This window comes from Schistocerca americana, chromosome 9 (genome assembly GCF_021461395.2).
Source record: "Schistocerca americana isolate TAMUIC-IGC-003095 chromosome 9, iqSchAmer2.1, whole genome shotgun sequence".
Lineage (NCBI taxonomy): Eukaryota > Metazoa > Arthropoda > Insecta > Orthoptera > Acrididae > Schistocerca > Schistocerca americana.
In genome coordinates this window covers 17,393,795-17,412,031 of record NC_060127.1, presented here as the reverse complement: position 1 = coordinate 17,412,031, position 18,237 = coordinate 17,393,795, and the positions used below count along the sequence as shown (strand labels likewise).

Sequence of the window (18,237 nt, the reverse complement as noted above, 5' to 3'; positions counted from 1 at the left end):
TATGCATATACTGTATTTACGTACCTTCACTCCAACTCGGTAGATGTTCATTTACAATATATTGGACAACAGAATACTGGACTATTACACTAATTGATAAACAACATGGAATTTCTATATTTTTAGTCGAGCTTTAAATTCGTTTATTATTGTATGTACATTCATATTATTCCCATGTGTTATTTGCTTTATGTTTCACTTTTTTTGCTACATATCAAGAAGGGAAACTTGTTTTAATTTCCTGTTCAAAATTGTTTTTTTCTAGGACTTTTTTGCACCATACAATAGTTCCAACAAGTTGGGGAATTTGTGTGTGCTGCGAATATGCAATGTTTTGCATTTTCATTAATTCAGTGATTGCTGCTGCATTTTCTTGAACTTCGATGGCCACATAAGTGTCTTGTGCTTGACCCTCAAACCTCGCTTTGTTGAAGCACTTGGTGACAGTTTCAGGTTTTATTTCCTTTACTGCCAAGCCAATCCAATTTACTGCATCCAGGACAGAAACTGACAGTGCAAAAGCAAATGCACTTCCAGCTTCTTCAGCACTAAGAATAAGAGATTGCATCAGTAACTGCTTATAATGACACTTGAATGTGTGAATAACCCCCTGGTCCATGGGTAGTGGGAGGCTGGTTGAACATGGAGGAAACCAAGCCAATTCCACATTTGATAACATTAATTTAGGGTGGCAGGTTGTCTAGCAAAAGGAGAGCTTGGCAATTTCCTTTTTTTCATTTTGGCAGTGAAAGAGCCCAGCCATTCTTCCGTAAGATCACTCACAATCCAGGCCTCTGTATTGCTTCACCATGTGGCTGGAATCTTACTGATGTCTATGTTTTTTAGACAAAGCGGTTTTGCTGCCTTTACAGTCACCAGTGGCTCTCCATATCAGCTAACGTACTTCCACATAGCAATACAGTGAGTCTTTCCTTGGACATTTTTCCGCCGCTGCACTTTTCACCTCAAATTGCTAGCGATTTTGAAGGTGATAAAACAGTCCCATTTCATCGGCATTGAACACATCTTTCGGGTCATAATTCACAATTAAGTTGGGCAGTATTGCCTTTCATTCTTTTGCTATACTTTCCTGCACATCCTTAGCTTCCCCATACACTTCATTCCACACAATGTTGTGCCTAGCTTTGAAACTGAAACTGTCCAGTCATCCTGTGGATGCATTAAACTCAGTAATTCCTAGCTCTTCAGCGACTTTCAGAGCCTCACTCTGCAACATGGCTCCAGATAATAGTAAGTTTTTTGCCCACACACTTATGAAACATTCCCACACTATTTCGTTAATTTCTTCATTTCCAGTCTTCTTTGCCTTTCTTTTATTCTGCCCATTCTCTTTCATCCATTCATCCTGAATCTTATCCTTGTTTCCTAAAGTCTCGTAAATTTGTGTTTTACCGCATTTGAAACGCAACATAATTTCACGCGCAGAGAGTTTGTCTTTCTGACTCGACTCAATTACATTAATCTTTTTGTTAAGCGTTAATGACACATACCGCTTGTTCGACATCATATTAGTGTATCTCTTAAAGAGCTACTAGTCAACTGAAACTGGCAGAAAGTAATGACTTTGCCGGGTAAAACCATTGTTTAATGGAACAATACCCACCTCTTCCACTGCGCACATTGGAGCATAGTGTTGGTAGATTTGCAACAATGTTCCTGCATGCACCAGCGTGCATCAGTAACAAGGAAAACGAGAAAGCCGAAAACAGAGTGCTAATGAACAAACTGTTTCCTTTGATATACTGTACTGACACTGGGTGTATCTTATTTGTTGTTGCACAGATTAGCCTGGTTTTAAGTCCACACCAAAAGCACCGCACTGGACCTCTTGGTTTTGCGCCGCTTAACAGAGGTGTTAAAAGTAACGTCCTTATAGAGTCATGAATAACTAATGATCTGTAATACAGTATATTATGTAATACAGTATATTTCCTGAACGTTGGAAGATGGAGGATAATGATGGCGTTTCCTGGAGTAAAATATTCCAGAGATAAACTACTCCCCCATTCTGATCTCCAGGTGGGGAGTATTTCAGGTGGTGTCATCAAAAGAGATGAACATTTTAATTTCAAGATTGGGACATGGAACATGAGAACACTTCAAAGAGCGGGAAAACTGGAAAATCTGAAGAGAGAAATGGACAAATTTGAAGTGATCATAATGGGTTTAAGTGAAGTGAGGTGGACAGATAGTGGTGAAATAGTATCAGGTAATTACACAATGTTTTATTCCGGTGGTAGCAATAGTGATGGGAAATGAATTAGTGCAAAGTGTTAATAAAGTCGTGTGTCATAGTGACCATTTAATGTTTGTGAAAATAAATGCAAAACCAGTAGACATTCTTATAGTCCAAGTTTACATGCCAACATCAGATCACGATGACGAAGAAGTGGAGAAAATGTATGATGAAATAGAAGACATCATTCAGTCTGAAGGAACAGGAAAAGTAAATACTGTAATCATGGGTGACTGGAATAGTGTGGTTGGACAAGGCAATGAAGCAAACATTGTTGGACAATATGGATTAGGAAAAAGAAACAACAGAGGAGGAATGCTAGTGGAATTCTGTCACCGAAATAATTTGGTGGTGATGAACACTTGGTTTAAGAAAAGCAAGAGTAAACTGTACACATGGAAGAGCCCAGGAGATATGAACAGCTATCAGATAGACTGCATACTCGTCAAACAGAGATTTAGGGGCAGTGTGAAGGACGCCGAGACTATGCCGGCTGCCGACATCGACTCGGATCACAACCTTTTGGTTGTAGATAGCACAGGGCTGAAGAAGATCCGACAGCATGGGAGCAGAAAACAGAGATGGGACTTGGAAAAGCTAAGAGAGAATAACATGGCAGTAAGAGAATCGTTAGAGAAAAAATTTAACGAAGTGAGACACAAAAATACAAGTGCAAGTGCAGAAAATCAGTGGCAAAATGTTAAAATGGTTTTGTTAAATACTCTGAAGAGTGAAGTTGGGAGGGAAACAAAGAGAGCGAGAAAACCCTGATCACCAATGAGATGCTGGAGAAGATGGAGGAAAGGAGGAAGTGTAAAAATGTTAATGAAGAAGAGTACAGAAGACTTAACAACGCCCTCAGGAGGTAAACAGACAAAGCAAAGGAAAAGTACTTTGAAGAAATGTGTGACGAAATAGAACAACTACAAAGAAGAGGAAGGTATGACCTCATGTACCAGTAAACAAAGGAACTGGGAGAAGGAGAGAACAAAAGTGCAAGGACATTCGGAATAGAAGATCATAGAGGACAAGTGGTTACTGAACAAGTGGAAGTGCTGAAAACATGGGAAGAATATATAGGGAAACTACATGATACAGAACATCGCCCAGATGACATCAACATAGAGCCAGAGAAAGCTGTCGACAAAGATGGAAAAGGGCCCAGTATACTGACAAGGGAAGTAGAGAAGGCGATAAAGGACATGAAGAGTAGGAAAGCTACAGGGAATGACGACATACCAGTGGATTTGCTTGAAGAAATCAGAAATGAAAGTTTGAAAGTTCTGACACAACTCGTAAACAAAATCTATGAAACTGGAGAATGGCCTGAAGACTTTTTGGGCATCACAATGGTTACTCTCGAGAAGAAAAAGCAAGCCAAGAAGTGTAGTGATTATAGAACAATTAGTCTGATATTGCATGTGGCAAAGATCATTGCAAAAATACTAAATTGACAGTTGGAAAACAAAATTGAAGAAGTGATGGGCGAAGTCCAGTTTGGCTTCAGGAAAGGAAAAGCGACCTGAGACGCCATTGGCATGATGAGGATATTGTCAGAGTTTTGACCGTTAACGAGGAAGTTTGCGCTCGTTTTATAGACTGGCAGAAGGCCTTCAACAGAGTCAATTGGAATATATTGATGAACATCCGTAAGGAAATAAGAATCAACTGGAGAGATCGGAGACTTATAAGGAACTTGTACCTGGGACAAAGGGTAAAGGTACGACCGAACTGTGGAGAAATGAACAGTGTGGAAATAGGAAGGGGAGTGAGACAAGGATGTTGTCTATCACCAAGTCTCTTAAACCTGTACGGAGAAATGCGGTGAGAGAAGCGCTGAAAGGGTGCAGAAACTTCAAAGTAGGAGGACATCTCATCAGCACCATCAAGTATGCAGACGGCCTGGTAGTGCTCACCAAAAATCAGAGACAGCCACAACACATTGTGAACAATTTGGTGGAAACGGGAAGAAAATACAGCATGGAAATCAACATCAAAAAATCAAAAGTGATGTGCATATCAAAACGTGAGAAACACTTGAAGATAACTGTTGACACTCGGGAACTGGAAAATGTGAATCAGTTCCAGTACCTGCGAAGTTTTATCACAAAGGATGCCCACTGCACCAACGAAATCCGAGCAAGAATCGCCATGGCCAAAGCTGCTTTCAACAAGAAGAGGACTCTGCTGACCAGCAAGTTGAGTTTGGCATTGAGGAAAAAACTGATAAAGTGCTACATTTGGAGCATTGCACTGTATGGAGCAGAGACATGGGCCATGAGAAAGAAGGAGAAAAAATACTTAGAGAGCTTTGAAATGTGTTTCTGGAGGAGAATGGAAAATATCAAGTGGAGAGGTCACATAAAAAATGATGTACTGCGAAGAGTAGGAGAGAAGAGAAGTATTCTGCTTACAATTCTTCAGAGAAAGGCCAACTGGATTGGACATGTACTTAGACACAAGGGACTCATACACGATGTCATCGAAGGGAAACTCAGAGGACACGCAGGGCAAGGAAGAAGAAGAATTCAACATCTGGATGACATGAAAGATGGAATGAGATACAACAGACTGAAGGAAGAAGCTGAAGACAGGGAACAGTGGAATCAAAAATTCTCCTTACGAAGACATGGACCTGCCACTAGGCAGAATATGACATAATAATAATAACCACAGCGACTGCATAGAAGCGATGGAAAAAACAGATGCCTATAAATATCTAGGATACAGACAAAAAATAGGAATAGATAATACAAATATTAAAGAAGAACTAAAAGAAAAATATAGACAAAGACTAACAAAAATACTGAAAACAGAATTGACAGCAAGAAACAAGACAAAAACTATAAATACTTATGCTATACCAATATTGACCTACTCATTTGGAGTAGTGAAATGGAGTAACACAGACCTAGAAGCACTCAACACACTTACACGAACACAATGCTACAAATATAGAATACATCACATACATTCAGCAACAGAAAGATTCACATTAAGCAGAAAGGAAGGAGGAAGGGGATTTATCGACATAAAAAACCTACATTATGGACAGGTAGACAATTTAAGAAAATTCTTTATAGAACGAGCAGAAACTAGCAAAATACACAAAGCAATCACTCATATAAATACATCGGCTACACCACTACAATTTCATAACCACCTCTACAACCCTTTAGATCACATAACATCAACAGATACGAAGAAAGTAAATTGGAAAAAGAAAACGCTACATGGCAAGCACCCGTATCATCTAACACAGCCACACATCGATCAAGACTCATCCAACACATGGCTAAGAAAAGGCAATATATACAGTGAGACGGAAGGATTCATGATTGCAATACAGGATCAAACAATAAACACCAGATATTACAGCAAGCATATTATTAAAGATCCCAATACCACAACAGATAAATGCAGACTTTGCAAACAACAAATAGAAACAGTAGATCACATCACAAGCGGATGTACAATACTAGCAAATACAGAATACCCCAGAAGACATGACAATGTAGCAAAAATAATACATCAACAGCTTGCCTTACAACATAAACTTATAAAACAACACATTTCCACATACAAGTTTGCATCACAAAATGTACTGGAGAATGATTGAATACAAATTATACTGGAACAGAACCATTATAACAGATAAAACACCACCACATAACAAACCTGACATCATACTCACCAATAAAAAGAAGAAATTAACACAACTAATCGAAATATCCATACCCAATACAACAAATATACAAAAGAAAACAGGAGAAAAAATTGAAAAATACATCCAACTGGCTGAGGAAGTCAAGGACATGTGGCATCAGGATAAATTTGACATTATACCAGTTATACTATCAACTGCAGGAGTCATACCACATAATATCCACCAGTACATCAATGCAATACAGCTACATCCAAACTTATATATACAACTACAGAAATCCGTAATTATTGATACATGTTCAATTGCCCGAAAGTTCCTAAATGCAATATAACGTATACCGTACAGTTAAAAGGAAGTCACGCTTGATCAAAGTCCGAGTCACTTTCCATTTTTGACCAGACATAACGTCTGAGAAAAGAAAGAAATAATAATAATAATAATAATAATAATAATAATACAGTAGTACTGTATAGGCTCTTTTTGACATTATACAATGAATTATTAAGTATGTTCTAAGATTTTCTTTCCATTTTCGCATTAGGCACGTTCCGCTTTATACGAAAAAAATCAGCATATAAAAGTGCACTGAATGCATCGGGACTGAAATACTTGTACAGTTTGGGCAGATTTCCAAATTGTACATTTGCTGATTTGAGGAAGTTCTACTGTATAATATATTATGAGTTATCTGGTGCAAATAGTGTTAAATCATTTCAGACAGATGCTGTGATGGTTCTTTCAGCAATGCCATGGAAGACCCACCTGTCCTGTATGTGTAAAAACATACTTACATGTTCTATGTGTATTTTGTATTTGAGCTACCTATTTTTGTTGTACTATGATGACAAGTCCTGTATCATTATGATATGATCACTGGGTGAACAAATACATAAATAATTAAAATCTTGCACAGTAGCTTCTCAAGCATGTAAATCAACATAATGCCTGTATGGTTTACTTCTGTCTGCCAATCACAGTACACAATATGTGATGTCATGGAAACATGTTTCTGGGGAAGTAAAAACGAACACGGACTGTTTATTTCAATATTGCCTTTTACCATTTAAAATTGGCGATGACTGTCTGATCCATAGTGTAGGCTGAGGTCTAGGTTAGGTTCCAAGATGATTAATTGATTTGAGTTGGTGAAGCCAGTGAGTGTAACTAAGTAAAAAGCTATTACATTAATCACCCAGCACAATTTAAATCCTTCGTCTAACATATGTGACTACAGTGATGTTTTCATTACGTGTTCTGTGCTGTGACAAAGCAAACCGAGCAGTTCTTTATTAATTTACATCTTTGTTTGAAAGATGTAATTTTTGCCATTTGCTGTATGTTTATTAAACATCCACTATACGGATGTGTAGCTTACATGTTTGCTAAGGCAAAGTGCCCTATTTGTTAGTTTTTGTGTTTATGTGCATGTACTACAAAACATGCAATTTAATTGGTGCATCACGTTAAAGGTCTTCCCAAAATTGATCATTTTTGGTACCAATTTTTTGTGCGAAAATGTCAGGGAATGTAATATCACTGGGTAAAACCTATTTGTGAAATACGTTTGTTGACAGTAAGGTACTTTTGTCTGATGTAAAATGCAGAGCATTATCTCTTTAATGGGAAATGAAAGGATATTTTGAGGTTATTTGTAAACCTCTGCATTGACAATAAAAAGTAAAGATTCGATACCGACACCAGATGACTGTCAGTTACCACAAGTAGCAAAATGCTGCACCCAAATTTGCATTTTTATAAGGGAATGGTGAAAATGCCAAATTTAGCAATATTTCGTAAATTTGCCACTATCCCCCAGAAACTACGTAACAATGAAAGTTGCTTCAGATGAATCACACCATCCACCCAAAAACTGCTAGAGACGAACAAGCATTCGTTGGCGGCAACAGTTCCTGTCAGGTTTGAAACAGATTTTCGTCGGCAAAATGTGACACTCCTCACCAGTACCAGTCAGTCAGGATCGTTCTACGACCACTGGTCTTTACCGTTTGACATGGCGCTCCTTGTAGACACATTGTGCAGTCCACGTTAATACACTGACAAATAGGGTGACTTCATTCGTGATGTGATCATAGTTACAGCTACATACAATAGATCCTCTCTGCATTTTGTCACATCTTCAATCACCCTTACTGCACTGATTCCGTACATCTGTCTAGTGCATGTGCACCATCTCACTGCTATGACTTAACTCAGCATTGGAGGGTCATAATGGCCTAATACCAGTTCTAGAGCACTTCAAAGTGACCAGCGTGCTATTTTAAGGGGGTGACTAATATTTTTCCCAGTGATCTTACAAAATAAGGCAACAGTGTCACTGTAGTTTAAGATCATCGTCATCATCATCATTATTATAATTATTATTTTTGTTATTATATAGAATGATTCAGAAAGAAAGAGCAGATTTCAGTTGTTTATTACAGACAAACTATGAAAGATGGAAGCATATTGCGCATGTCACTGGATGAAGGAAGGTTCAAGGTTCCATGTTTGCAGAGAGGCTATAGCAGACACTCGACACGAGCATCGTGCGTTGCTCGGGAAACATCGAAATAGTAGTCCATTTCATTCCACAAACTAATCAACTGGTCCCTGTTCATTGAATTGGCAGCTTCAACAATTCAGTTTCTCAGCTCTTGAAGAGTAGCTGTCATACATGGAACAAAAGACTATCTTTTATGTACACCCACAGAAAAAAGTTGCAAGGTGTGAGGTCAGGGGACATGGGAGGGCAAAAGCAAACAATGAGATCTTGTCCACTTCTTCCAATCCAACATTCTGGGACAGTGTTGTTAAGAAATTGCCACACCTAAAGGTGAAAGTGAAGCTGGGTGCCAACGTGCATGAAAATGCAATTGTGGGAATCTTCATGAAGTTGAGAAAACAACAAAGTTTTGCAGCATGTCCAATGACATTCCTGTCACAGTGTCCTCTGCAAAAAAAAAAAAAAAAAAAAAAAAAAAAAAAAAAAAAAAAAAAAAAAAAAAAAAGTCCACAACCTTTGTGAAAATAAACAGTACAAAACACATTCTGTTTCAGTGAGTCTCTTTCGTGTTTGATAACAATGCCAGGTTGAATGACAAGGGCAGGGTTTGCGACTCCTCAAATTCTTACATGATGGCAGTTTACTTTACCCAATAGATGAAATGTCAGTTCGTGTGAAAAGATGAGTCCTGAGGAAAAAATGCCCTCTGCCATACCCTAGAGAACTGAAATGCAAGATTCGTATCTTCCGTTATAGTCACTGGACTACTGTTTCAGGAAGCTTAAGTTCCTGACCTGCCCATCTTGTGGACTTAAGAGAGCTCCATGTGAACGCATCTCGGATATGCTCGACATCTTCCTCAGATGTGTGTGGCTGACCAGTGCTCCTCCTTTTGCATATGCAACCAACTTTAAAGAATTTTGTATGCCGGTCATAAATCTGCTTGTGTAAAGGTGACTTCTTGTTGAACTAATGGCGGAATGCACATTTCACTTGAATTGTTAGATTTTGCACAAATTCCACAAACAAGATGATTTGTCTTTTGGTGTAGTCACCATGTTGCTAGGATCAAAGATCAGTGCAGCTGTGTCAAAACTTCAAACCTTCCTCTGTCTAGTGAGATGCGCAGTGTGTTTCCATCTTTTATAGTTTGTCTTACAGACAGTTGAAATCTGTTCTTTGTTTTTGAGTCACCCGGTATTATTGTTGTGCAGCAATTCAATAACATATTCTGTTGTTCTTAGATTTCAGGTGGAGACCACTTAAAGATGAATCATTTCCTGAGGAAATAATTGAACAAGATTTCATACCAGTACAGTCAGGAATGGACAATGCTGTGGTTTCTGAAGATTCTCCAATAGATCTTGACCGTGCCTTAGTTAGTGACATAGCAGGAATTGATGTGAGTTTCAATGCTGTATGTGTTCTTTGACATGCCTGTGTGAAAAATCTGCTGTTCACCCTTTTGGATCCACTGTCGGACTACATCTGACATTATAGTTTTCTGGTACAGTTCCGAAGTCAGACAGTGTCTGACACATTTCCATTACTGCAAAATAAATAAGAATTGGAAAGAATGCAATGAATAGAAAAATTGAATTGGAAAGGTTTAATGACATGGACGCCTGTGAAGTACCTGTGACATCAGTTGATTCTTATGGACAACTGCCTGTATTGCACTTCCTCCTAGTTATGTACATAGAAAGTTGTCCGGATGTGTTTATAATTGTAATTCTTCTTGGACGTTCTGAAAAGAGAGTCCTTAATTTTGTAAAAAAAGAAATTAGTAACAAGAGGACACCAGCATGAATGTTACTAGAAACATGAATATAATGTTAATTTAAAATGTCTGTATTATTCAGCAAATGAAAAGTACTCCCAACAACCTGTGCACAAACAATGGAATGAATAATGGTTACAAGACAGTGGCATACTCCTTGCATGCAGCAAATGTGGGGAAACAAGATTATCAGAATCTTGAGGTGTAAAATCAAATGGTGTTTAATGCTCACCACCCAAAACTTGGGCTTTGTTAGGACCTGTGAAAGAGAGTCTATACCTCTTCTAGTCAGTACCCTCTACCATTATGTCAAAATATACATATGTTGATGAGATGGTACGCATCATTGAGAAAGCTTTTGTCCTGAAACTGTGCCAGTGTTTTTTAATAATTATTTAGTTAATATGGGACATCATCTAAACTGAATTGAGGCTTTCTTGGTACGAGGACCTAGTACGTTATTTATACGGAAAATTATTTACAATAGTAGAAGTAACTTCAGGTGTGCCACAGGAAGCTGTGTTGAAATCCTTGCTGTTCATGTTGGATGTTAGTGACATGGCTGACAATGCTAATGGTAACCTCAGACTTTTCACAGATGTTGCAGTTAGCTGTAATGAAATATTAGCTGAAGAAGTCTGTAAAAACTTCCATTTAGATTTTGATATGATTTAAAACTAGTCCAAAGATGGAATTTTTTTTGAAATGTTCAGTAATGTAAAATTGTGCACTTTACAAGACGAAAAACATAGTATCCTATGACTATAATGTCAGTCAGTCAAAGTTGGAATCAGTCAACTAATATTAATACCTGAGTGTAACACTTTGTTGTGATATGAAATGGAATGGTCACATAGGCTCTGGTGTAGGTAAAGCAGGTGGAAGACTTCAGTTCATTGGCAGAATACTGAGAAAATACAATCAGTCTACAACACAGACTGATACAAATCTCTTGTTTGTCCCACCTTAGAATAATGTTCATATGTGGGACCCATACCAAATAATACCAAAATGGGATACTAACAGTATTATGAAAAGGAGAGCTGCTACTCGCTATATAGTGGAGATGCTGAGTCGCAGATAGGCACAACAAAAAAAACTCCAGAATGAAATTTTCACTCTGCACCGGAGTGTGCGCTGATATGAAACTTCCTGGCAGATTAAAACTGTGTGCCCGACCGAGACTCGAACTCGGGACCTTTGCCTTTCGCGGGCAAGTGCTCTACCATCTGAGCTACCGAAGGACAACTCACGCCCGGTCCTCACAGCTTTTTTCTGCCAGTATCTCGTCTCCTACCTTCCAAACTTTACAGAAGCTCTCCTGCGAACCTTGCAGAACTAGCACTCTGAAAGAAAGGATATTACGGAGACATGGCTTAGCCACAGCCTGGGGGATGTTTCTAGAATGGTAGAGCACTTGCTCGCGAAAGGCAAAGGTCCCGAGTTCGAGTCTCGGTCCGGCACACAGTTTTAATCTGCCAGGAAGTTTCATATCAGCGCACACTCCGCTGCAGAGTGAAAATCTCATTCTGGAAACATCCCCTAGGCTGTGGCTAAGCCATGTCTCCGCAATATCCTTTCTTTCAGGAGTGCTAGTTCTGCAAGGTTCGCAGGAGAGCTTCTGTTAAGTTTGGAAGGTAGGAGACGTCGTACTGGCAGAAGTAAAGCTGTGAGGATGGGTGAGTCGTGCTTGGGTAGCACAGAAGGTAGAGCACTTGCCCGCAAAAGGCAAAGGTGCCGAGTTCGAGTCTCAGTCGGGCACACAGTTTTAATCTGCTAGGAAGTTTCAACAAAAAACTGTCGAAAAGTGGCCAACAAGGCCTTTATTGAAAATAGACAGCATACACACTCACACAAACACAACTCGCACACACATTACCACAGTCTCTGGCAGCTGAAGCCGGACTACGAACAGCAGCAAATGATGGGAGTGGCAGTCGGGGAGGGGGGTAAAGAGGTGGCTGGGGCAGGAATAGCAGGGTAGGGGTGGGGGACGGTAAAGTGCTGCTTGGGGGGAGCATGCAGGGACGAGGAGGAGAGATGGTAGGGCAGCTGGGTGCTGTCAGGAGATTGGACAGTGGGCAGAGGATGGGGGAAGGGCATCCATTAGTGTAGTAGAGGGCTGTGTAGTGCTGGAATGGGAACAGGGAAGGGGCAGGATGGGTGAGGACAATGACTAACGTAGGTTGAGGGCAGGAGGGTTACGGGAACGTAGGATATATTGCAGGGAAAGTTTCAACATGCGCAATTCAGAAAAGCTGGTGTTGGTGAGAAGGATCCGTATGGGGACGCTAATAAACACAGAGCAAGGAAGTTGGAAATGCTTTTTAGTTGACTACAAATGTGTAACATAAGAAATATGTCTTTTCTCAAGCAAATTTACAGCTCTGTATTACATTAATAAAACCAGAATGTTTATTTACAACTGAATGTCTATATTTGACTAATACAGGAGAAATGGAAAACAGGGCAAAAAATTAAGTAACAATCTTAAGAAATATATTCAGGCTAATAAAACACAACGGTGAATATGGGAATGGGGGTAATGGAGATACGTGCCAAAAGCTGAACAACTAAATATAACAATGAGAAAGCATAGAATGATATTTCACAGCCATCTAATTCAGATTAACGAAACAGGATATGCAAGAGAATGATACATTTCAAAAGAAGATTTTAGATTGTCATCTCCAGAGAAAACTGGATCAAAGTAGTCAGAAGTTAGGGAACATAAGCACTCTGATTAAATGAAAAATTGGAAGTTGTATCAGTAGTAGTTATTTGTGTACTCCATAAGAGGTCCAAATTGGGTATAATAATAATAATAATAATAATAATAATAATACACATGAAACTCAAAACAAAATGCTTCGTTATACTTTTCCTGTCTGTTAACAAACTTTGCTCGTTTCAGATTCTTCTTTATGATAAATATTGTAATGGAGGTATTGATACAGAAGATCAGGAGAGGAAAAATACTTATGATGGGGACACACTAATGGAAAATGGCTTAGGAGATGGAAATGAGGAGTCATTTACTGCAGCTATCGCAGTTCCCAGTATAAAACTATTGGACGTCCATGGCGGAGTCGTGGGACCTCAACTGGCAGAAGTTCTCAAGGTCCGTATGGAGAGATCAGGCTTCTGGTCCTCTGGGTATGCTGTTATAGTTGTTTAAGTCTGTTGATGTAATTGAGAACCCAGCACACTGTTCCTAGCATAAAATTTATTTTATTGTAGAGTTCTTTACGAAGGCTTAACTGTTGCTCCCGCATGGATGACAGTTGGTTAGATGAGTCAAAACAGTATGTACGAGGGCTATTCATAAATTAAGTTCTGAGGTCTGCATTTTTTGTTTTAAAAAAAAGGTAGATAAAATTTTTTTGAATGCGATCTTGTACTTACATTCTGACTTTACTTCTCCACAGCCATCATACAAATTAAAACATTTGTTGTACCATGACACAAGCTTCTTTATCCCTTCATCAAAGAGTGGCGCTACCGTGTGCTTTAGCCAGTTGTTGACAGAATCCTTGAGTTCATCATTGGTTGTAAAGCGCTGGGTAACCAGCGAGGCCTTCATCTTGGGGAAGAAATGAAAATCTCTTGCTACCAAGTCCAGACTATAGGGAGGATTTAGAAAAATCTCTTAAGTTTTTCTTTCATTCCATTCGCACTCTGGGGTAACACATTGCCGTGGAGTAGAATGATTTCTTAGGTAATCGTCCTGTGCCATTTGTTTTGCACAGACCTTCAGAGCTATGAATTACATTATAAACCTATGATGTCACTGTATGCTCACTCGTTACTTCCATGATATCTGTTGTCAAAATTCCTTTGCAATCCCAAAAAACTATAACCGTATTGTTATCGTTTGACATTGCTTCAGTTTTTTAGCCTTACTCAGAAAATGAGTGTGCATCCTCTTTTGCCTTGTTCCTTAGTTTGAGTTCATATACTGCACCCATATCTTATCCTCGGGCATGATAATGTTCACAAATCCCTTCCTGCTTCATGGTAGCACTGAAGAAATGTCATGGCTAAGCCATTATTTCAGTTTTGGTTATACATTTTGGTACCTTCCATGAACAAAACTTAATCTCTCTATCAGAGTCTTAAAAAGGATTGAACTGATATCTCACGAGACAATTCTATCAACATTATCCACAAGTTCATGAGATACATCTGAAAGTCCCATCAACATTTTCGTCCTGCACATCTATGAGACCTCTGAATTTTTTGCACCACTACTTCACACACCATCACATTAAACCATGTTGATTCAGTGTTTAATGCATTGTTCAGGTCCTTTCAGTGTCAATATTGTCCCAACTCGCGTACCTGCAACTGTTGAAAATAATTTTGATGAATATAAGAATGAAATAGTACATTGTCTGTGGCCTTCAGAATAGTCAGGTTTGAAATTTATTGGATTGTCACAGTCTCTACTAGTAAAACAGTGAATGGCCCATTACCTTTTCTCAGTAACTGTCAAGGAATCTGAGGAGTTTCTTTACAAAGTATGGCACAAAAATCTCAAAAGACTTGAATTCAGGATTTACATATTTTGAATGCCTGTAATGGGCTTCATTTACCGTATTTACTCGAATCTAAGCCGCACTCTTTTTCCGGTTTTTGTAATCCATAAAACCGCCTGCGGCTTAGAATCGAGTGTGTTGTGGATTGGCAAGACAGCCAATCCACTAGGAGGAAGCCGAAAGGCATGCGTTTAAGCTCACGCAGGCTGACGTGAGGTCTGGAACAGGACATGGAAATGAGAATAGCCAAAAACGTACGTAGCTGCTGGAATACTTAACTTTAATCCATAATTGGTGAACATCGCTCTTGTCGGTACATGTTTTACAGCATCAATAGTGACTGGTAATGGCGCCTTGCTAGGTCGTAGCAAATGACGTAGCTGAAGGCTATGCTAACTATCGTCTCGGCAAATGAGAGCGTAATTTGTCAGTGAACCATCGCTAGCAAAGTCGGCTGTACAACTGGGGCGAGTGCTAGGAAGTCTCTCTAGACCTGGCGTGTCACGGCGCTCGGTCTGCAATCACTGATACGACGTATACTAATGGACCGCGGCTGATTTATAGGCTACCACCTAGCAAGTGTGGTGTCTGGCGGTGACACCACAGAGTGCAAAGTAAGCGGAAGTTCTGAAAAATGTTGGTAGGTGCCGCCACAACTAACTTCTGCCATCGAATGTATGTAGCGCTACACAGGCATGTTTTGCAGACACAATGATAATACTGGCGCCAAAACCTCTGCGTCAGTAAATAAATTTAAAAAAAAAAAAGTGGAAGACGAGCTTTTTTTCTCCGCCCCAAGTTTCGACCACTGCATTCTCATACAGTATCCAACGAAGTAAATACAAATTCCGTATTGTTCATTTTCGAATGTAGCAGCATTTCAATGTACTACGAAAATCTGACTGGCAAGACTGTTTGGGTTGTTTGTCAATATGACCAACTCTACATTCTGAATTTTTTCCTTCCTTTGAGAAGAGATGGTTGCTAATAGGAACTTTTTGAATTGTGAATCACATGCAGTATTCTCTCCACCATAAGAATAATACGAATGTAAACATTTTGCCATGTATTCTTTTGTGTTTGCTGCTATCCCATTTTATCCAGCCGGCCGGAGTGGCCGTGTGGTTCTGGGCGCTACAGTCTGGAACCGAGTGACCACTACGGTCGCAGCTTCGAATCCTGCCTCGGGCATGGATGTGTGTGATGTCCTTAGGTTAGTTAGGTTCAATTAGTTCTAAGTTCTAGGCGACTGATGACCTCAGCAGTTAAGTCGCATAGTGCTCAGAGCCATTTGAGCCATTTTATCCTGTCTGCCTAATAAACACAAAACTAGAGTGAGACAACAGCAAATGCGGAAGAATATACATATCGTGTCATGTTTATGTCCGTATTATTCTTATGCCTAATAGTGATACAGTCAGAAATGAGGCACGGCAATTGACTAGAGTTTTAAATCTAAGATGACTCTAATTTATGTGCAGAATGTAATGTACTAAAGAGGCATCTGCAAAGATTTTCAAACGGAGAAAAATTTTCGCCTAACTCACATTCAGAACATCTTCTATCATACGCAGTCTATTATTTAGCTCTTGTTGATCATTATCAAAGAAAGCAGCAGTGTAAGTAACAACAAATAGCAATCTCTTGCCATTGTTTTGCTAATGAGACGATTTCTCTCTCTCTCTCTCTCTCTCTCTCTCTCTCTCTCTCTCTCTCTCTCTTTTTTAAATTGTAAGCGGCGGTAGCGTGCACAAAAGCAAGCCGTGCTGCGAGCGGCGACAGGCCGTAAACACTCATTATCAGAATGTGACAAACAATGCATGACACAGTACAATAATCCATTTTCAGCTTAGTAAAGACCTATAACAAAAAGAACGGCACTTATCGGATAAAAAAAAAATAAACAATCAATTCAAACCAGACGAAGCACATGAAAAAGGAAGGGTACCCGTATGAATACTGACGGATCACCTGACGCATAGCAATGGCTACCTGGTAAAGCTTAACTGCTAAGCTTATGACTCGAACCAAACTACTGTAGCTGTATCGTCATTCATTTGACCTAAATTGTGTCTCATATTACAACGGACCAACTTTGTTTCGATTTGAATGTGCGGCCTAAAACTTTTCTCTCCCCTTGAATTTCGAGTCTCAAATTTCAGGTGCGGCTTAGATTCGGAATTTTGTTTTTCCTTGACTTCGAGTCTCATTTTTCATGTGCGGCTTAGATTCGAGTGCGGCTTAGATTCGAGTAAAACTCGAATCTAAGCCGCACTTTTTTTCCGGTTTTTGTAATCCAAAAAACCGCCTGCGGCTTAGAATCGAGTGCAAAGTAAGCGGAAGTTCTGAAAAATGTTGGTAGGTGCTGCCACAACTAACTTCTGCCATCGAATATATGTAGCGCTACAACAGACATGTTTTGCAGGCACAAAGATAAATACTGGCCCCAAAACCTCTTCGTCAGTAAATAAATTTAAAAAAAAGGTGGAAAACGAGCTTTTTCTCCGTCCCGAGTTTCGACCACTGCACTTTCATATATTATCCAACGAAGTAAATAGAAATTTCACATTGTTCATCTTCTAGCAGCATTTCAATGTACTATGAAAATCCGACTGGAAAGACTGTTTGGGATGTTTGTCAATATGGGAAACTTTACGTCCTGAATTTTTTCCTACCTGTGAGAAGAGATGGTTGCTACTAGGAACTTTTATGAATTGTGAATCACATGCAGTATTCTCTTCACCATAGGAATAATACATTTTGCCATGTATTCTTTCGTGTTTGCTGCTGTCTCATTTAAATCCTGTCTGCCTAATAAACTACGAAACTAGAGCGAGAGCACAGCAAACACGGAAGAATACACAAATCATGTCATGTTTATATTCGTGTTATTCTTATGCCTAATAGTGATACAGTCAGAAATGAAGCACGGCAATTGACTAGATTTTTAAATCTAAGATGACTAATTTCTGTGCAGAATATAATGTATTAAAGAGGCGTCTGCAGACATTTTCAAACGGAGAAAAATTTTCGCTAAACTCTCGTTCCGAACATCTTCCATCATATGCAGTCTATTATTTGGTTCTTGTTGATCATTATCAAAGAAAGCAGCAGTGTAAGTAACCGCGCACAAGAGCAAGCCAAGCCGCGAGCGGCTGCAGGCCGTAAACACTCATTATCAGAATGCGACAAACAATGCATGACACAGTACAGTAATGCATTTTCAGCTTAGAGTGACGTAAATACATAACGGCACTTATCAGATCAAAGAAAAATAAGCAATCAATTCAAACCAGACGAAGCACGTGAAAAAGGAAGGGTACCCGTATTAATACGGACGGAGCGCCTGACGCATAGCAATTGCTACCTGGTAAAGCTTAACTGCTAAGCTTACGACTCGAACCAAACTACTGTAGCTGTATCGTCATTCATTCGACCTCAATTGTATCTCGTATCATAATGAACCAACTTAGTTTCGATTTGGAGGTGCGG

General features: G+C 39.3%; 1 protein-coding gene across 2 annotated transcripts in view; it reads left to right on the top strand.

Moving 5' to 3' along the window:
* Positions 1 to 18,237, top strand: part of LOC124550987 (endoribonuclease Dicer-like) — a 315,900-nt gene that overhangs the window by 248,767 nt on the left and 48,896 nt on the right. For both annotated transcript variants that reach the window (XM_047125814.1, XM_047125813.1), the window contains 2 exons: positions 9,672 to 9,829; positions 13,122 to 13,328. In XM_047125814.1, coding sequence (XP_046981770.1) covers positions 9,672 to 9,829; positions 13,122 to 13,328 — 365 coding nt within the window. The remainder of the gene's footprint in view (positions 1 to 9,671; positions 9,830 to 13,121; positions 13,329 to 18,237) is intronic.